At 33.4% G+C, this 22,626-nt stretch overlaps 1 protein-coding gene across 4 annotated transcripts in view; it reads right to left on the reverse strand.

Annotated features, from left to right (window-relative positions):
- The window catches only part of Nfat5 (nuclear factor of activated T cells 5), a 108,936-nt gene that overhangs the window by 33,503 nt on the left and 52,807 nt on the right, over positions 1–22,626 (reverse strand). For 3 of the 4 annotated variants that reach the window (XM_047527316.1, XM_047527317.1, XM_047527315.1), the window contains 4 exons: positions 15,792–16,350; positions 10,444–10,636; positions 6,922–7,112; positions 4,893–5,065 (listed from right to left, as the gene is read on the reverse strand). In XM_047527316.1, coding sequence (XP_047383272.1) covers positions 4,893–5,065; positions 6,922–7,112; positions 10,444–10,636; positions 15,792–16,350 — 1,116 coding nt within the window. Of the gene's footprint in view, positions 1–4,892; positions 5,066–6,921; positions 7,113–10,443; positions 10,637–15,791; positions 16,351–16,803; positions 16,866–22,626 lie in introns of all 4 variants that reach the window. The other variant, XM_047527318.1, reaches the window with a different exon arrangement.

A 22,626-nucleotide genomic window follows, 5' to 3' on the forward strand; every position in this document is an offset into this window, starting at 1 on the left:
TAGATTTGTTCCCTCTTTTATTACACAAAAAGTAAACTAAAGAAATGAAAAGTTGTGCTCCATTTGTATACAATGAATTGAAATGCATTCTGTTGTCATGTATAACTAATTAGAATAAAATTTTAAAAGTGAAATGAATAACTTCTATTAACATCACAGAGTTGTTATCAGGATCAATGGAAGAGGCAAGAATATTATTAGTGAGAAACTCTGTGAGAGCAATACTCACTAGAGAAGAGACATAACTTATCTACTGGGGAATGAGAAGCAGGGCTTGCACATTATCAGTTTAGCCTTCTTCCCTCCCCTCTTCTGCATTGGCCTATCTGCACAAAGCCTCCAAATGTATATTGAAGACTGCTTTGGGCTAGGTGGTAAGAAGCAACTGTGGAAGGTTGCTTTGACTGGGTATATTGTTCTACCTAATTCCAGACCAACGAAGCCAGTCCACTTTTCTTTTGAGTGGTACTAGGGACAGAGCCCAGGGCTTTGTGTATACTAGGCAAGCACTCTACCACTAAGCTGCATCCCAGCCCTCCAAGGGTTTTATCAGTAATAAAGCTAGTATTTTCATCTCAATTTCTCTAAATGTTCAGGAGGACCAACCACAAACAACATTTTACACAAAATGATAGATTCAAAACTCTAATCATTAATCCACTAAAAAGAATGTGTAGATGATCCAGAAGCTTACACTTTTGCCTAAATGATTAAACCTAACTGGCACTTACAGAAGGTACTTTTATTGGGGGTACCAGGGATTAAATTCAGGGGCACTCAATGACTGAGCCATATCCTCAGCCCAATTTTGTATTTTATTTAGAAACAGTGTCTCTCTGATTTGTTTAGTGCCTCGCCTTGCTGAGGCTGGCTTTGAACTCTTGATCCTCATGTTTCAGCCTCCTGAGCCGTTGGGATTACTGTTGTGCGCCCCTGTGCCTAGCTTAGAAGTTACTATTACAAGTAATGCTTTAAGGAAAAAAATAATTTTACTTGAAATCTGTTTTAAGTAGTAACAATAAGAAACAGAAAAACTATTATGAAAACATATTTGTAAATTAATTCCTCTAGCACTTACTCTTCTAAAGAAAGCACAGACACATATCTCTGCAAACCTCGTCCTCTCTCCCTCTCCCATCATTCCTTCCCTTTTTCTTTTCTTTTTTTTTTGCTACTGAGGATTGAACCCAGGGGTGTTTTACCACACAGTAACATCCCCAGTCCTTTTTATTTTGAGGTGGGTTCTCACTAAGTTGCTGAGTCTTGCTAAATTGCCCAGTCTATTCTTGAACTTGTGATCCTCATGCCTCAGCCTCCTGAGTAGCTGGGATTAAAGGCATGCAACACAGTGGCTGGCTTCTCTCTCTCTCTATCTTTTGTTCCTTTCTATTTATTTTAAAATATTTCACTGTCGCATTGACTAAACAGATAGCCAAGTATTGCTTCTCATGTTTCCAGGCCCCTTTCCCTACTGTGATCCAATTTTAATTAAGTGCTCAAATTTCTTGACAACTTTTTTCTTTGACACATGTATACAATATGCGATGATCAAATAAGAAAAATGACATTTCTATTTCCTCAATCATTCCTGGGTTGGAAATTTTGGGGCTTTTCTAGTTATTTTGAAATTTCTTTTCTGTAAAATACAAAGGTACTGTCAATGCTTTATGTAATCCAGTTTCTCTGGATCACCTGACAGATGGCAAGGTAAGTGCCAAAGAATCAATTAATGGAATAAAAATACATGTCCTACAACTCCATGATGAATGGCATCTACAAAATAAGTGGAAGCTGGGAGCGGTGGCACATGCCTATAATCCCAGCAGTTTGGGAGGCTGAGACAGGAGGATCAAGAGTTCAAAACTAGACTCAGAAACAGCAAGGCACTAAGCAACTCGGTAAGACCCTGTCTCTAAATAAAATACAAAATAGGGTTGGGAATGTAGCTCAGTAGTTGAGTGCCCCTGAGTTCAATCCTCAGTAACCACCCCCTCAAAAAAAAAAAAAAGGAAAAGGAAAAATCAACATAGGTATTCAGTAAAATGTAAATCAAGTTTCTAAATTCATAAAAATTTAAATTACAGAGTATGAATTGCCAAGGTAAAGAAAATAGTTCTTTAGATAACAATTTCAGGCTGTAACCACAGTTTTAACACCCAGAAGCCATGGCTAGGATGAAGTGGATTACTCAAACTTGGTTTCATCACTGCAATTTAAGTGACTGTTGTGGCAATAAAGCTATAATACAGTGGCTGAAAGCAGAGACTTTCAATCATGGCCTTACTATTTAATAGCTATGTAAGTGAAGAATATAAGGTGAAAATGATGGCTAAATGATACACTATTTATTAAACAGTAAACAAAATCTCAGGCACATAACCAAACTTCAAAATACAGTCGTTTTTATTATTAGGTCTATATGCCTTCCATTGTATGCTGCTGATTCCATGGGCTACCATATCTACCCCAGAAACAGGGTAATGCACTCATTTGCAATGTGGACACATATTATCACTAAGGTTGATAATTAAATGATAATTAGATATGGAAATTTCCAAAAATTATGTTTTCTACTTCTTTTGTATTTTTTACCATATTTAGCTAGGCATATTCATTATTTATCAATACTTTAATAGGATATAGGAGAGGAGGAAATTAATGAACAAAGTAATGAAGGAATAAGCATACAATTAAATAATCTGGCAACCATTTCCCAGTACTTTATAAAGCAGTATGATCTGAACCATCTAGTACCACCTGGTTCTGACCACAGAGTGGCTATGGTCATGTTTGAAGTACTGAATTAGGTAAAAGAAGAACTGCATTTGTTCCATTAAAAGTGGAACTCTACCTTAATAATACTCAAGTTAGGGCATATCAAGAATTATAGAAAATATAAGCCAGGTGAGGTGGCACATGCCTGTAATCCCAGCAGTGTGAAAGGGTAAGGCAGGAGGATTGAGAGTTCAAAGCCAGCCTCAGCAAAAGTGAGGTGCTAAGCAACTCAGTGAGACCCTGTCTCTAAATAAAATACAAAATAGGGCCAGGGATGTGGCTCAGTGGTGAAGTCCCCCTTAGTTCAATTCTCAGGACCCTCCTCCACTAAAAAAAAAAAAAAAAAGGAATTATAGGAAATACTGAAGTTAAGTACCTCACTAGAAAAGCTTTAAATCTCAGTAAACCACATATATTTATTCTGTCCCTGATTGTAACAGAATGGATATGAAATCTACAAACTTTAAAATACAGCCTATTTTAAAGTAACTATCACCTACAAAACACCTTAAGGAAAGAGCTGTATGAAAACAAAATTTATATAATTATGAGAAATAGAAAAATCAAATTGAGCTCTCCTGGGATGAAAAAGATAGATATCGCTAGTATATTCTTTCTAAAATTAGGGTGTTTGCTAAGCTGAAGTATAGGTATAATAACTTCTGATAGGAATTAAAAGAAAGGGAAAATATGACTCACAAAGGATAACTGTAACTGTCCAAAGGGTAGTAAGGTCCTAATACCCACAGAAAATTCTTTTTTGCTCCCCAACCACACCCTAAGCTGTGGATTAAACCCAGGGCCTTGCCCTTGCTAGGCAAGCATTCTACCAGTAAAGTATATCCCCAGCCCTTTGAATTTTATTTTGAGACAGGGTTTGGCTAAGTTGCCCAGCCTGGCCTCATACTTGCAATCCTCCTGTCTCAGCCTCCAGAGGAGCTGGGATTATTGCCCTATGCCACTGTGCTCTCCTGAAATCAAATATTATAAAAAAGCAATGCTAAACCAAGTGCAGTGGCACACACCTGTAATCTCAGCAACTCGGGAGGCTAAGGCAGAAGGAACACAAGTTCAAGGTCAGCCTCAGCAATGCAGTGAGACCCTGTCTCAAAACAAAAATATTAAAGGACTGGGGATTTGCCTCAATGGTAAAGTGCCCCTAGTACCAAAAAACAAGCAAGCAAGCAATGCCAAAGAAAACATCCAAAATGAAAATTTTCTTAAATGGTATATATAGGAGAAATTTCCCTCTTTATTACTTATAATACTCATTAGAGAGAAATGACAACTATATGTGACACATAAAACAACATAACTGAATTTAAACACACACACCTGCACATATACATATCACCTTTCTATGCCAAGGTTAGAGAGCCCATTTACAACTTTCCAACACTATGCTATAATAATATAATTTGTAATTAGAAATTTTAAAAAAAAATTTTTTTTAGTTGTTGACGAACCTTTATTTTATTCACTTATTCATATGCAGTATTGAGGATCGAACCCAGTGCTTCACATGTGCTAGGCAAATGCTCTATCACTGAGCCATGAACCCAGCCCTGTAATTAGAACTTCTGACATGCTACTATTTACAACATTTTGTACATTTTACTCTTATGTTCTAGCACAAAAGAGAGTTAGGAACACTGTAATTTATAATAAAGTGAAGATACTTGGAAAATCCTTTGGTTTTGCTAGCTACTTCTGGTAATCTATTCAAATTACTTTTAAAATCAGGATATGATAATAACAGGAAACTTCAAATGGCATTTTGAATTTTATTTCAATTACTTATCTTTAGTTTAATCTAGAAAATTTGAGTATAACTGTTATTTTTCTAAAACACAGGATCTTACTATGTTTCCCATGCTGGCTATAAAATCTTGGGCTCAAGTGATCATCCTTCCTTAGCCTCCCAGGTAGCTGGGAAGCTGGGACTGCACATACTGCTACTGAGCCTGACTCTTGACTACAGCTTTTAAAGTATTTCAAATTTTACATGACCACAAGCTGGAGTGTGTGAAACATCTAAAATTCAGAGATGTCTGTAAGATTAAAAGAAAATCTATAAGCTCTCCATATATTTAACAGTTCCATAGTTTCTTACTTACTACACAAAATCGGAGAAGAGGGTGTTTGCAATGTCAAAGTGGAGCCATCTTTCCTTGTGATATTAACTCGAAAAACCAATCTGGCACGAGTGCTTTTTTTCTTGGAACCAGCAATTCCTATTCTGGCTTCAACATCAGCATTCCTCAACTTCAAAATTCCTACACAGTCCACCCTAACATAGAAAAAAACATATTACTTGACATTTGGTTGTAATATATAGTACAACATTCTTAAACAAGTTTCTTTTTTTAAAAAAGTGTTAATCCATAAATTCTCTGAACACGTAATACAGTTCCAAACTCAAAAAGTACAGAAGTATAAATTCTAAACATTCATAGTTCCTATCTTGTCAATATTTTGTTTATAATCTGGAAAAAATAGTAGAGATAAAAACTGCTATTTTAAAATCTGAACTGAAGTAATGGCTTTTAAGAGACATATTTTTAAAAGTTTTTTATGATTCTGTGTTCCCTATTTCCTTGCAATGAATGTTTTCTTTTTTCTTTTTGGCGGTGCTAGGGATCAAAGCCAGGGCCTTGCACATGCTCAACCCTTGCTCTACCTCTGAGCTGCTTCTCCAGCCTATTTTTATAATCAGTAACACTCTTCCTTTCCTCCTTTACTATACACATTTACTTTTATAACTTTCAATAGTTATGAGTCAAAAAAGAAAGTCTTAATATTTCTCAATAACTAACCTTTCATCTATCTATTCAAAGCAGCTTTCAAAAGGAAACTGAGCTGGGGTTGTGGCTCAGTGGTAGAGTGCTTACTAGCACATGTGAAGCACTGGGTTCAATCCTTAGCACCACAGTTGTAGATGTTGTCCATCTACAACTAAAAAAAAAAGGAAACTGAAAATCAAGTAGAGAAAAATCTTTGACACCTATCTTATATAGGTTGGCCCCAAACCAATATATTTGCTACTGGTCTGATTCAATTTTAGGACTAAGGGTCTTTTACAAAAGGCTTAGGAAAAAAATAAAAATACAAATCATTAACCCTTCAAATATTTTTCAGGCAGTGAAAATGGGTAAGACAAAACATACATGATCTCAGGATTTAATTTTTTTAAATAAAGGAAATTAAAAATAGAAAATGAATTTATGAACCCAGGAGCATTCTACCTCTGAGCTACATCCCCAGGCCTTTTTTAAGTTTTATTTTGAGACATGTGTGAGACCAGCAATATGCTTTTCACATCAAAATGGGTCAAGACAACGCATGGTTTATGTTGAACCGTTTCTAAAGCAAACAAAGAGAATTTAGGAAAGCAAATCAAATTGTAATTTTAATTTTCAATGTTAACACTATAAATCTTAATAAGTAAATTTCTATAATTTTCCAAAAACCTGGTATTCCACTTGGTTTTCATTTTCTTGACTTTCACCACAGCAATTTCTTAGTAAACAGCAAGAGTTAAATTTAACTCATTACCATTCTGTAGTAATTTTTAAATTTGTATTATGCTTTGAATATGAAGTGTCTTCTAAAAGCTCATGTTAATGCAGCAATATTCACAGGTGATATGATTAGAGAACTATAACCTAATCAGTCCATCCTAGTTTGAAAGGGCTGACTGCAACAAAATTGTAGGCAGGCGGGGTATGGCTGGAGGAAGTGGGTCATCTGGGAGGTGTCCTGAAAGGGTACACTCTCCATGTGTTCCCTAGCTCACACGTGTACTCGTGGGTACTCTTTCTGTTTCCTGATCCCACCATGAGTTAAGCAGTTTTCCTGTGCTGGGCCCTTTCCCCATGGCATGCTGCCTCAGAGCAATGCAATTCCCTTGGGTTTAGAGCAATGGTCAGCCATTGCTGAAACTCTGAGCCCCAAATAAACTTTCTCTCCTCTAAATTGTTCTTGTTGAATATCTGGGACATAGCAACACAAAAGCTAACTAAAGCAATTCATATTATTTAAATTATTTTAATAAAATACTTGAAATCTTCTCTTATAAACTAGAAACTAAAATTTTTTCCTATCACAAAAGTGTAACATATAATGAAAACATTCTTAAGTACTTACGCCAGTGTCATGTTGTTGCTAGGATCCAGGCCAACTTCTATAACAGTGGTGCCTTCAATGTCCACTTCTTTGCAGGGAGTTGTATTTCGTCCAGTTACCCTGCAGGCCTGATAAAATCCATGTGGTTTCACTCGACCAGAGTCATTGCCCACAAACACCTGCAACACTACTGGTTCATTATGGCCTTCCAGCTGGAACCAGATAACATGTAGCAGAAACACTAATTAACATTTCAAGTAAGTTAATCATAAAATGTAACATTTAATACCAAATTCTGTATTTGTAACTGGATTACATTAAAGAAATAATATAAATCCTCAAGAAAAATAATTTTATAATGGAGAGTTGGCTAAGTTTCTGCAGAAAACCGTAGTTTTAATTCACAATAACATTTTAATTAAAAATTTTAGATGGTAGATGATCTAAATTATTATTGTTAACTTATTTGTACCAGCAGATGAGAATGAACACACACTCCTTTAGATGGCATGTAGTTACTCAGGACATATCACCATCATTCATAGAAAACTGTATTGTGGGGCTGCGGTTGTAGCTCAGTGGTACAGCTCTTGCCTAACATGTGTGAGGCACTGGGTTCAATCCTTAGTACCACACTAAAACAAATAAAATAATTATGTCCATCTACAAATTTAAAAACTTTAAAAGAACTGTATTGTGTAAGTGGCATCATTTTCATTATCAAATCAGAGTATTTATACTAAATTTTTACTAAAACCATTTGAGTAAAAAGTGTTTCAAGTGCAGCTGTGTGAATAATATGGAATGAAGCTCATTTTCAAAGATGAGGTGTGTATATACACACACACACACACACACACACACACACACACCCCATCATGAAATTCTGGGACAATACACATTCAGAAAAACTAGCTAGCTCAGTCAGAATTGAGGGATCAATATAGGTCACAAGAAAAAAAGCTTATATAATTTATATGCTTAACAATAAATATTTAAAATAATTTGAGAACAGATGTTTCCAATCTCAATTCTTGATAAAAGGCTTTTAGTTAAACACTAAAGCTGCTGGATGCAGTGTCTTATGACCAGTGGCTCAAAAGGCTGAGACAGGAGAATTGAGTTCAAAGCCAGTGTCAGCAACTTAGCAAAGCTCTAAGCAACTCAGTGATACCCTGTCTCTAAATAAAATACAAAATAGGTCTGGGGATGTGGCTCAGGTTGGGTGCCTCTGGCTTTAATCGCCAGTACAAAAAAGAAAAATTACCACACTAACGCTGATGATTAAGAGCACTGAAAAATCACAAAGTAATTTGTACTACATACACTAAAGTGCTTTAAAAAACTTGTATATCTTTTGTATCCCAGTAGAGTAGTATATTTGTGAAATTATTATCATATAATGAGGCAAATAATTAAGCAAACAGCAAACTATTCAAATTGACAGCAATACCTAGACAAGTGCTAACACATAAAGGGATATAATATTTGTTGAATGAATAAATAAACTTTTTGTTCATAGATAACTGGACTAACAAAACATCTAACTAGGTAAGTACTTAGACAAACCATAACTTCAAAGTCAAGGCAAACAGGTTAAAACTATTGACCAAACTACTAAACTGTTTGGTCATACAAATATTTATGCAAAGAAAAATTCAAATTTCTCCGTTGCCTGTTACTTGCCCTTGGTTTGAGGACTAAGGATAAGTTAGGAAGGAAGGAAAAAGTGAAAACGATATTGTACATGTGACTATTAATCAACCTTATAAAATGGTCACAGGTAAGTTTCCTGATTCTGAGTTTCAACCATAATTTCTTTCAAGTATAAAATGAAAGGTAACCCAATTCTACTCTAATCTTGAAATAGGATTCACCTAACATGTTCACACAAATGGTATTTAATAAGACTCTACCATGTAACTAGCCAAAATTCCTCCTAGACAGTATTTTGGAAGGTGAAGGGACAATTTTGAAAACATCCCCCACCTCCCCCACCTATTTACTTTTTGTTTGTTTTATGTTCAAAGAGACTTTTGTCTTTTTCTTTTCTTTTCCTTTTTTGGCTGTACAAGGATTGAACCCAGGGGCACTTTACCACTGAGCGACTTCCACAGCAGTTTTTCTTTTTTTTTTTTCAAAAGAGTCTCACTCAAGCTTGTTATTCTCTTGTCTCAGCCTCCCAAGTCAATGGGATTACAGGCAGGCACCACAATGCCCCGTTAGAAATATTCTTTATATCAAGCTATCACAAGTAGGGTTTTACTTTGTACTTAAGTGTTTTGTGGGGAGACTGTAAATATCTTTATTATTCATCCAACACTCAATTTATTCACTTAATTGCACTTATACAGATCCATAGTTTATTTTATCAAGTATGCTATTATTTGTTAATATTTTAAAAATTCCTTTTTCCTTCAGAAATGTTCTATTTTGACAATTTTAGATTTACAGAAGATTTGTAACAGTAGTGAAAAGAATTCCTAGAAAACGTTCCCCAAACGTTACCATTTTTATCTCTTCTCCTCTCTTTGTAGATAAATATAGGTATATAAGAGTTTTTCTCTGAACCATTTCCAGGTTGCACACGATGCCTTTTCACACAATGCCTTTTTATTCCTAAATACTTACATTTTCTAAAAATGAGAAATTATATAACTAGAGTGTAATGATCAAAATAAGGAAATTAAATTATAAATACTACTCTACAAATCTTATTCAAAATTTGCCAGTTATTTCAACAATTTTCTTTGTAACCAAAATAAATCCAAGCTTGGGAAATTTCAAGATTTAAAAAAAAAAAAAAAAAAAAAAAAGGTATTCCAAGCCAGGCAAGGTGCCACACACCTATAATCTCAGCAGCTTGGGAGGCTGAGGCAGGAAGATAGTGAGTTCAAAGTCAGCCTCAACAAAAGCGAGGTGCTAAGCAACTCAAGGAGACCCTGCCTCTAAATAAAATGCAAAATAGGGCTAGGGCAGGGGCTCAGTGGTTGAGTGCCCCTGAGTCCAAACTCCAGTATTCCCCAAAAAAGATATTCCCGGTGCTGAAATTTAAACCTTTTTTTACTTTTAGTCTGAGTTCTGAAAATATTAATACTTAATTTATATCCTATTTCTCAAACATGTTACATATAGACCAACCCTTCTAGATTGAATAGTTTTGATTAATTCAGTCATCTCAAAAGATTTGTTTTCCAAGTCTTTAAAATATCCACTATACCTCTGCATTCACTTTAAAATTTCTGCTTAAATATGAAATTTGGAATGAATTTAAATCCAGTATAAATTTTAAGAGAACGATAATTCATGATTTGTAGATATTTTACGTTTGAGAACATAGTCTCATCTTTCATTTAGACTAACACTCAAATGGTATCAATGTGATATTTGGTTTACAGTCCAATTAGCCTTTTACTCTATTTTCAATTTTATTATAGCCAATAATTCTACTCTCCTGTTTTAGACAGCTTTGGCTGAGGTTGAAAATAAAAAATTGGTAAAACTGGAGAAAATTCTTCATACGTTACTAAATAAAATAAACACCTTTACTGTAGGAAAGCCTTGCTGCGTTCTATCTTTTACTGAGCCACGACTGCCCTCAGTCAGGTACCGAGCTCGGTGCTGGGTCTCAGGTTGTACAACTATCTTCAGCTCCTTTCCCTCACTTTTAACCGGATACTGTCCACACAACATAGGGCTCTTCTTTACTCCAGTTCCTTTTTGGTTGTCCAATGTTCTGAGAAATCAAAGCACAACATGAAGAAAATATCAAAAACGGTTTTCTATAAAATTAAGATAAAGGAAGAAACAGAATAGGCAATAACACTTAAAACAACTGCTTAGCTTACTGACGAAATAAAGTACAACCTAAAGGAAGGTACATTACATAACCAAAGTATCTTCAAAACTTTTTCAACAAAATTTAACTATGATGTAAAAAAAGAAAGTTGGACAAGAAACAGAAAGAATACATGTGACCAGCAGGAAGAAGGAGGAAGACTGCGTACAATACACTATGATCTATACTTATACTTCAGTAAAAATAAAATTTTAAAAATTACATATATATGTGAGTTCTTACATATAGCTAAAAGTAACTATTATTACTTTCTTATCAGAATTCCAAAGCAAAAAAAAAAGGAACATTAAAAGACAAAACCAAACCAACCTCCAACACACACAAATACACACAGAGCCCAAAACAACGATGGTATATATATAGCATATTCCTTTGGATTTCTTTCTCAGTAAATCAAAATGAGAAAATCAGAATTAAAAAAAAATCAGTGATTTATTTTTTAATGAGAAATTAGCTTTGCTCTAACTAGTATTTCCTAGAAGTATGTTTTTTTAGAATGTTCTTATTTATGATTAGTTAACTGATTAAAGCTCTCCATAAAAATGTCTCAATAAAAATATTATAATCTGGGCTTGATAGCATTCACAATATAACTTTATAAAATTGTGCTTCAAAATTTTTTTTGTTAATAGTGCATGTTAGGTATAACTATGTTAAAAAAAAAAAAAAAAAAAAAAAAAAAAAAACCAATATTCCAAATGGTGGCTAGGACTTCAGGCTAGCACATTTAATCTGAAAAAGTAGCTAAAGCACTGCAAATATGTAATGAAAATAAGTAGAAAACAATACTGTTAGTTTTGTTTTGTTTTTTGAGCAACACAAAATACATTTAAAATTATCCATGTATATTTTTAAATAGTCAGGGCCTGTAATACATTTTGACTCACAATGAAGGTTCAAAAACCAGGAGACACAGTGGACAACATCTTCTCCAAAAGTAACCAGATCCCAGGAGGAATATTACAACTTTAAACACAGGAACTAAACAGCCTTAAAACTCTTTTAATGTCCACCCAGAGATATAACCAAGTTGTTGCCTCTAGCATTGAGAACAAAGGTAAGAAAGGCTGTATCCTCAATAGAAATGAGGACAGGATTGGCAAACCCCTTGGCTAGAAAAGGGGCAGAAGAATGAAGAAAAGAGGCAATGAAACTGACACAGAAATGCAGAAAAGAATGACTAAATAAAAGGAAGAGTTCTCAGGACAAGTGCTGTGCTTAATCATCAGGTTCATGAACTGTAACAGGAACTGAAGAAATGTTTGTTGATAAAGGCAAATAGGAATAAGAAAAGGACAAAGAAAGGAAAGCAGAGGAAAAACAGTAAGATGAGAAAGAACAGATCCTAACTGAACAAGGAATGCAATTCATATAAGTTTGACATAATGAAGTTGAAGATTACCTGTGTAAGTCATTTTAAAAGGCCCTGGAAGAATAAATTCTATGAACAAGAAGATCAAGTTGAAGCTGGAACAATGGGCAATAAACCCTGCTTTGCTTTTCATCATTCTGGATAGAAATTCAAACATTTGGTCTGAATAGTGTGTAATTCCTTGCAAATGAAATTCTATAATAATACTGTTTTATATTCATCTTTAATATCAAATTAAAAAATTTATTTATTAAAACTATGTAAAACATCCCCCCACATATACACACAAAGGGGTTAAAGGATAATAAAGTCAATTTACTACATTATGGACTATTTTCTTGTATTTTTCAAATATTTGTAATTTATATCTAGCAATTTTATAATGAAAAAGGGAAATTTTTAGTTGGAAATATAGAGAAAATGAGTATGACATATTAATTAATTTGGCCAGAATGGGATCTTAAGTTTACTTAAGCTAGTCAAGCTTGCAATATTTTAAAGGATAAACAAATGGAAAAAAATTTTATTATTCTAGTAAAACAAAATACCTTATTTGGGATGCAGACTGTTTAGTGAGTTAACAAAGTACATACAACAAGGTTTGAAGACAAATAGCAGCCACCCATAGTGGTACATGCTTCTATGGGAGGCTGAGGCAAGATGATCAAGTTTGAGCTAGCCTCAACAAATTAGCAAGACAATATCTCAAAATAAAAATCGAAAGTGCTAGGGTTGTAGCTCAGTGCTTAGAGTGTCCTTGGGTTCAATCCCCAGTGTGCTGTGTGGGTGGTTAGCTGGATGGTGTATCACTTGCCTAGCATGCGTGAGGCTCTAGTTTCCAGCCCCAGTAACACAAAAGTTCTAAAAAGGTGAACATATTGAATTACGCAATTTCTGAATAACAGCTTTTCTTAAAACTATCTATATTCTCTAAGTTTAAATGAAAAATATGCATATTTAGACCTACAGACATGTAAAACAATGAAAACATCAACTAATTCTTGGAAGTCACTCCAATTATATTTTTAAGGCACAATGGCTTAAGCAAAAATAACAAAGTAGCAATAGTTATATAAAATTTTATGCATCCCCTCCCACCCCATGGTGATGCTGGGGATTACATTCAGGGCCTCTCCCATACTAGAAGAGCACTCTATCCTTGAGCTATACTTTTAAGTTGGGATTCTACCTCAAAATAACAACTAAAAAAGGAAAATTTACTGTTCTGACTATTGTGGCATATTCTATTCAGAAGTCTTAAAATGACATTCTTATTCCTTGTGCTAGATAATCTTTTTAGGTTATCTATGTCACAAAAATAATTTTCACTATAAAATGCCTAATAGGTCTCACATACACATGAAATCATATCTTAAACTTCTTAGGAATAGCTAGAAGAGATATGGACTACCAATTCTTAGGACATTTAACGGAAGATTTTAAGCATGATATGGCTAGCAGTATTTAAATACTGAACAGTTTTTAATGTTGAAACTAACATTTTAGTTATAAAAATGGTGTTTCCATTTTTATTAAGTATATTGATATTTTATATCCATTTTATCTTCTATTTTGAAGATCAATAAACTACTGTATACAATGTAGTTTAAAGTACATTTTCTAAAAAATTCTTACATGAATTGCAAATTACAGCACATTAGTGCTAAGGCTATATAATTTATCTCTCAAAACATTTTAAAATTTCATGTTTCTAACATCTTGCTCATTATTGAAGAATATGGGCTACCAGCTTGATATGCTCTGGAAAATTGTTTCTGAGGCCCGTTTTTCCATACATTTTATATATGGTTTCATCCTTTCCTCCTATAGTTATTATAAATTCAAATTTTAAACTTCTTCATCATTTCCATATGCTAGTGTCAAATAATTTTCCATTACCTAAGAAGCTGGACATTTCTTCTTCTGCTTGATGGAGTTTCTGCTCCATGAATAATTTCATGAAAGATTTTGTCTTGACCAATGTCATTACACTTTCCCTGGGTAACCTCAAATCATTTCTAAGATACATCTATCATACAAAAGCAGAAGCAAAAAAGATGTAGGTCAAGTTCTCTTTAATTAGCAACTGAAAATCACTATGTTGACTATCCCTAAGTAAAACTTTTATTTGCTCTTAATGTGAAATTTCAACATCTTTTTAGTATAAATATGAAAATCTCTCCCAGGAACTTTATGAGACCTTCTCCATTGAGGCCAAATAAATATATGTACATATATTTAATGATATTCATGAACTTTTTGGATCTGTGCTACTAGTCACATTTACTTAAGTGACCTATGATATTCATCATTTTAGAGTCTTATTCTGTATGTAATATTTCTATAGATATTATGTTCTGAAATTCTTTACTCTGTTAAATGGTAACATTTTAGGAAAGAATATACCTTGCTTTCTTTTAGGAATTTCCCTAGACTTTCTAATACAGAAAAGCACTTTTATTAAATTATATCACCCAGAAGGAATATTAAATGAAAGTGTAAAAGAAATCAACATAGATTAATTCTTGCTTAAATGATGGATATTACTTTTTAAATGTACAGAGGGAATATTTAAGGAAAAGTTCAAATATATTAATAATATTCTCTGTAATAGTCAATCAGATTTTTAATATAAGAGAGATCAATGATACCATCATGTAGGAAACCAATCTAAAGTTTCTGGGTGGCTATTTGTGACAAACTGAAATTGTAAGGGATTCTGGGTCAATGAAAGGCTCATAATCACATCCCTGCTTCACAAAAAAGTAATTCTCAAAATCCAATCAGTTAAATTTTACTAAACTAGATTGAATAAACTGTAGGAAGCTTTAATTTTAAAAGTCTAGCAAATAAATTTTACAAATTAAAGTACTAAAAAAATAAAAAGTTTAAAATAAGCCATACTAGTCTGATTATAGCAATAACTACCCTGTAACACAGCTACTGAAACATATTTAGCGAATAGTATGAACTGCCACAAATGAACAAAAACTCAGAATGTGTACCATGATCCTGTTACAGCATCTTCTAATAAGTAATCCAGAATCACAGAAAAAGAAGTAGTGATTTTCTTAAAAAAAAAAAAAAAAAGTACTGAATTGACACAACGTATTCAAGAAAAAAAATTTAAAACACACAAATCTGAATGACTAGAATCAAACCACCACTTCAGTTTTTTCTTGTTTTTAAAATCAAGCAAAAAGAAAAAAAAGCAAAGATAAAATCTAAATTCTTTCAAAAAACGAAATGGAATGAACCATATGAAGATAAAATCTCAAAGAGAACATAAATTAGCTTTTGGAGAATGTTTCTGAGTTGGTGTAGAGTCATTACATTGCTACTTATGTCAATGAGTAAAAATATTTAAAAATTCTTTTAAAATATAAATCTATTTGAAATTTAGAAGTTATTTCAGAACAGATTATTTGCATTTTCTACTACCTATCCTCATAATAATATACCTACTGCTATAACCTACTGTTATTTTATTTTTTCTCTAGTAAAACTTGATAATTTTAAGTTAAAATTTTCATGTATTTCAATGATAAAATTAGCACCTCTGCTTTATATGCAAACTTGAGCTGACCAATTAAGTTGGGAATGATTTATTTTTTGTTTTGCATAATGGTGATAGAACTTTAAAAAAATGTGAATACCAACCCATTTCCAGCTTTTGAGTTGCCTTTGTTGTCCGTGGTAAGCTGAGAAAGCACATAGTGAGGTGCTTTGGCACTGTCGGCATCAAATATATCCATATTAGATTCTTCACAATCTCGTCGTTTGACCCCCGGCCTCTGCTTTGGATTTCGTTTTCGTGATTTACGAGGTACCTCAGTGTTATCATTGTAGGAACTGGTGCTCATGTTACTGAAGTTGGAGGGGGAATCCTCCATCCACATACTGCAGCTCTGCTCAGATTCCAATCCACACCCCTCATCCTGGCAGGACATCCGACTGTTATCCAGCAAGTCCTCAGGTGGTGGTGAGATGTACAAAACTGTGTGCCTCTTCGGGGTTGATGGATGCTGCTGAACTGTGTTACTGGTTAACTGCTTTTCACTTACCCCTCTGTTACTTACCCCCACGGCTGAGGAGCAGCTCTCCACTTGCATAGCCTTGCTGTCGGTGACTGAGGTAGAATAAATGGTAGGGCTGGAAGAGGTGGTAAAGGAGCTGCAAGCACCGCCCATGGAGGAAGAGGAGGGAGCTGAAGAAGCATCTGCAGTGTATAATTCAAGAGTAAATATACTATACATGTTTTCACCTATGCTGGCTAGCAGTCCCATTGAATATGTGATTTGTGAACTGATTGTTTTTCCCCAAAATGAATAGTTGGAATTTGGTTACGTTTTAGAATATAAATGCTTCAAGCAATACAAGGCCTAAGAAATGTAAAATTTTTTAAAATGTCCAAATAGCATTATTTTATTTGCATTATAATCAATAAGATTTTTTTAAATCTAATTTAATGTTTTAAGCTGTAAAGCAAGAATAAAGTTTTTATTGCCTCAGCTGGACGTTCTGCTGAATTTTAATTATTTAAAGTAATAAAGAAAACCCCAACATGAAATATATGTTTGTGGTCCACATTCAATGCCAATTAAATAATTCATTATAGAATTTGAAAAGTGGGACTGTGCTTAGCCACAAAATATTAAAATAAGTTTCTAACCTATGAAGCAGAGAACTACAGGTCATTTTTAATGCAGACACTCCCTGCTTCAGAGGCAAATCCTGGAATAAAAATATGAGAAAATAAATGAGAAGAGCTGCTGATTATTCCAGATATCAATTATAAAATGAGAAATAAATAGAAAAAATATATAATCAACTGAATTGGAAACAAAATGGAACTGGTACCATCACTATCATTGGATGTAAAATCTAGAAAAATAAAGTGAAAAAGGTTTGATTTGGAATGTGCTGGGTTGTAGAAGAAAAATCAGTTAAACACTGAGAGTCTACAGAAGTTGGAAGTGCAAGTTCAAAACCATGAGCTCTAAAAGATAGAGATCATCCATCACTTAAGACTGAATGAAAAGCAGAGTAAGGGCTGATTAGTAGATGGGATTTCTTACATGAAGTACTTGATTATGTGCTCAGAAATTGGTTAACACCATCCTTTTCCTTTCCCTTTTAAAGGGACTACTTATTTAGGACTATTAAGGAATTTCCTAATAGAAGTTAACAGTTGGCTGAAGTCTAACAAAAAAGGTTAAAGTATGAAAATCTCTGGAGAGCATCATAATTATTCCTATAAAAATATTCTTTTAATAAAACTGTTTATTACACCTAGCAAAAAAGACGATTTAGGAGACATTTTCAGACTGTATGACAACTGGCAGTCATACTGAAAAGATACTACTACTTTAGCTGTTAAAAACATAACTTCAGAGACACAGTAATATTGCTTAGGTTGAGAGTTGTTACTAGTAAAATTTTACTAATACCAATTTATCTTGTACAATATATGAAATGGTTTATAACTGTGCACCCCCAAAATAAAAATAGGTCATGTGACCAGCAACTAAAAGATATTTAAATCTAAAATTAATTTGTATCCATAGACATCAATGTCACAGTTTTAAAGCATACATTAAAATTCAAAACTGTGATGTACCATTAATGAAAATGCAATACTCTTACCAATTATAAAAAAATGTAAGAATGCCAATGTTTAGCTACTCAAAAGTCAAAGATCTAATTTTTTTTTCCCAAAATCTCTTTTTTTATTGAAAACATGTTTCAAGTCAAGTGTGCAGTACACACCTACAATTCCAGTTACTTGGGAGACAGAAGGTCGACGCCAGTGTGGACAACTTAACAAGACCCTGTCTCAAAATAAAAAAATAAAAAGGGCTTAAGGAATAGCTAAGTGGTAGAGTGCCCCTGGGTTCAATACCCAGTAACACCCCCCAAAAAAAAAGAAAAGGAGGAAAACAAATATCAAAAACACCTAAATTATTTGAAAGTACAACCACCCAGAATTTTTCATTGTTGTTAAGACTGAAGTGCACAGTAATTAATAAGCCATTAAGAATGTGATCTATAATTCCACATTGAAATATTTTACCCAACTACAATTAAGTCAAAGAACCCTAAGTAATAAGATGATACCAGTTCCATTTTCCTGTTTGTATCCTTGTCAAATGCAGTAGCTGAAATTAGAAAATTCAGTCACTTTTAAACTGCATTCCAATTTAAAGAAAAATCTGTCAATTTTGTATCATGCATTAATGCAATGTTTTCTTAGTAAATAAATATTTTAAAAGATTTGTAAAAACTACAAAATCTAGATGCTAATGTCAGTGACAGTTTAGGAGCTGATTTGTAGCCACTTTGGGTTTAAATATAAAATTTTTTCCTTGCTTTATGAAAAATACTACAAAGCTCATTTTAGAAAAAAATAGGAACAATATGTCTAACATTCCTCCATCTGTTCCAACTATTGGCAAAAATGAAATGAAATTTTTCTATGTGTATGAGTCTATATTCTTAATGTTCAGAAAAATACAACTAGGCAGAATGTAGTATTTGCAGTGGAACACACAAAGCACACAGCATCAATGCTGTGAACTTGCATTTGTATAAAATGGCTTTACCCCACCCATTCTTTTTGAATCTAAGTGTCATGCACCTGAGAAGGCAGAATATGAACATCACAGGATCCATGTCCACAACAAGTGGAAAGTACATGTGGAAAACAATGAATTCAAAAGCAAGTTATGTGGCTGCAATATTATGATATATATGTATACCATATATATATATATATGTATATATGTATACATGTATATTTTCCCCACCAAATGTTTGAGGGGAAAGAACTCAACAGTCCCATCCTCCCATCACGAGTGAGGGCAGAGGGACTGAAGTTTGCATGAATGGCCCAAATGACTTAATCAATCACATCTACATAACAAAGCTTCCATAAAAATCTAAAAAGACTGTGCTGGGGGTGTGGGGGGCTTCCAGGAAAGTGAAGAAGAATACATTCCAGCACCAGGAGAGGTGCACCTAAACTCCACAGGGTGAAAGCTTTGCAGCTCAATACTCTGCCAGACCTCACCTGCTATTCATTTATGTCCTCTAAAATATCCTTTCTAATAAGTGAGAAACATAAGTGTTTGCACAAGATTTTGTGAGCCACTCTAGCAAATTAATTGAACCCAAGGAGGGAATCATGAGAACACTGATTTATAGTCAGAAGCCAAAATTTAATATATATATATAAAATTATATTAAGTTAAATTGGCAAATAAATTTAGGATGAAGAAAAAAAGATTTACCAAAGTGCTTCTATATATTATTACAATAGCATTATCTGATACAGGGGAAAGACTAAGAGTTTAAAGGCAGCTGCTATTTCTACAGAGTATTCCAACAATTTTCTTCCTTCAAACCATATGTAAGTCAAATTACCTACTTGTATATTAACCCATAAATTTGCCATAAATAAAAATGTCCTTAATAATATCCTATTAAAATATAAATACAGTGGGCGCAGTGGTGCACAGTGGTGCATGCCTGTAATCCCAGCACCACTGACTGGTGTCTGAGGCAGGAAGATCATGAGTTCAAAGTCAGCCTCAGCAACTTAGCAAAGCCCTGAGCAACTAGGCAAGACGCTGCCTCTAAGTAAAATATAATAAAGGACTGGGAATGTGGCTCAGTGGTTAAGCGCCCCTGGGTTTAATCCCCAGTACCAAAAAAAAAAAAAAAAAAGTTCAAGGTCAACCTCAGCAACTTAGAGAGACCCTGTCTTAAAAATTATAAAAATAAAATAGGACTGGAGATGTAATTCAGTGTAAAGCACCCCCTGGGTTCAATCCTCAGTACTAAATAAATAAATAAATAATTGGAAAAAATATCAAATGATATCAAAAACATTTCAGATTTCTAAAATGTAATTGTAAATGTACTTAAAATAGTGCCAGCCTCAGCAACTTAGCGAGACTGTGTCTCAAACTAAAAAGTAAAAAGGACTGGGAATGTAGCTCAGTGGTAAGAGTGTCCCTAGCTTCAACACCAATAGCAAAACAAAAAAAAAAAAAACAAACAAAACCTATCTACAAAAAGCTTTCACTCATTATATCACTAAAAAAAATTAGCAAGAAACAGCTTAACTGGCATTCTATAGAACTAAAGAGCTAATATAATCCTGCCCAATCTACATATTCTTTATTTATAAGTTCCTATAAACAAAAATGCTAATTACTTTCTCCCCTTTCACCTTTTTGGTAGTGGGTCTCTATTATTTTTAATCTGTTAGGAATGTGGAGTCTACGTTTAATTGCTGCATATTAAAAATACAAATTTCAGCATAAAAATGTTTTAATAATTGTTTTTATTTCCTCATTGAGCAGAATAATTATAATATATTTCTGCTTCATAACGTCATAATTTTGTTTCATTTGACAATCTTTTATACACTTAAGGTTTTTCTTAAAATTTTTCTTAAAATTATTCTCATTTAAGTAGCATATGAATACATTTTTACTTTTTCTTTTGAGAAATAATTATCTTTGAACTTAATAATTTCCATAGAAGAATTTTATTCTTTCATAGCATTTTTATGACCACAGAGAATACCATGAACCAAAAGGAAAACTGACAGACCAATCCATAATTTACTAATGAAGATTTATAATCTCAGAATAATTCTTAAATTTAAAAGTGAAGGGAAGTATTATACCTGCAGCGTCCTATATTTAAGTCTAACAATTTCACTATTAGCAGTAGCCAATTACCAAACCAAATCCCAGTAATAATGGTGAACCTGAATTGGACACCTAGCTTTTTTCAGAAGTGATAGATACGCTATACTCTCCAGTGTAGCTCAGTGATAAAGTGCTTTCCCAGCATGCACAAGGCCCTGGGTTCAGTTAGTAGCACCAAGAGGGGAGAGGGATTAGGGGTGGGGACAAACTGATGAAATCACTAAGGTTCACTATGAATATTCAAAGTAGTGGGGAAGGGGACTGGCAGATTATATCTACATGGACTACAGGGATATCCCAGAATTTGCAAGTATTATTAATTTGCTGAGAAAGATGAAAATGGATTTTAAATGGTATCACATATAAAAACCTGTACAGATTTTATATACCCCTTGCTTAAACTATATTTAAAGATTAATAATTATTAACTCTAGATGTGTCAGCTAGAAGTTACTCTACCACAAATATTTTAGTGCTTAAAATGCAATGAGATTATATTTTATACAGGACTAACCATACTTTTTATAGAAAGTTCTGAAATTAGAAACATTCATTAGATAATTGAAAGAAGTAAATACCTCTCATTCATTTAAAACATATGACAAAAATGACATTTAACTAAGCTTCCAAAATCAAATCTGTTCTGTAGAATTAAAAAATATAACATGCACGTATATTTTATAACTTTTCAACATCTGTGCAATATCAACTGAGTATTCTAAAAAAAAAAAATTAAAATAAAAGCCATAAAAAATTTTAAGTGTGTTAGGTAAACCAATAGTGGAACGGAGAAGAAGTAAACTATTGACTATTCACGAAATAATCATAAAAACCAATACAGGGGATTTAAAATCAATTTCTGATAGAAAACACATTGTTGAACCTTAGTTATTCTTTGTAAGGATTGTTTTTCTTACTGGTAACAATGACTTCAAATCTAAACATCTTGTCTGATAAAAGTCACCAGATATAAGGATATATTTTCAGATTAAAGAAGAAAGATACTCAGAGAAAAAAATTATATAAGGCAACGTTCATGTTGTCAAGGGATTAAAATATCTAGAACGCACAAAGTGGCTGCAAACCTGCTTTGTCAACACCTTACATGCCAACCTTCATTTTCTACTTTTCTTCTTCTTCTTATAATATTAATGTAAAGTTCAAAACTTTACAAAAAGGTTTAGTTTCAATCAGTATCAATCCACTATTTAGAAACAAACAAAAAACGAAACAAAACAAAACAAAAACAAAAAAAAAAAAGGAAGGAAGAAAGAAAGAAGAAAAGACTTATGAAGAAGTCTGAAAACGAGACCGACCTATACCCTGGGTGAGATTGGATGGGTTAAGTGTCTCTGGCACTATTTGTCTTCACTATTGACAGACACTGTCACACAACCCACCACACGATGCCTGTCTCTGAATGGCGAAGCTAGAATGCAAGTTAAGTGTATTAATAGAAAAAACAACTAGCATCCCAGCATATAAAATAAGCAATCCAGATTAATTAACAAAAAAATTGTAGGACTGATCATTTAATTTACATGTTTAAAGCAATTTCAATTTCCCATTTATACTTTTCCCACCCAACATAAGTTTACATGCTACAATAAGCAATGTTTTAAAATAAACTTTAAAAAACTAAATCATTAATATCCAAATAAATGCATATGGGAAAATTTCTTACCCAAATTTTTTGTTAACTCATATTCACCAATTTGTTCATCTGTTTATAAATGCAATCTAATCCATAAGTCAGAATGATCTCTCTCTTTCAT

Source organism: Sciurus carolinensis, chromosome 16 (genome assembly GCF_902686445.1).
Source record: "Sciurus carolinensis chromosome 16, mSciCar1.2, whole genome shotgun sequence".
Lineage (NCBI taxonomy): Eukaryota > Metazoa > Chordata > Mammalia > Rodentia > Sciuridae > Sciurus > Sciurus carolinensis.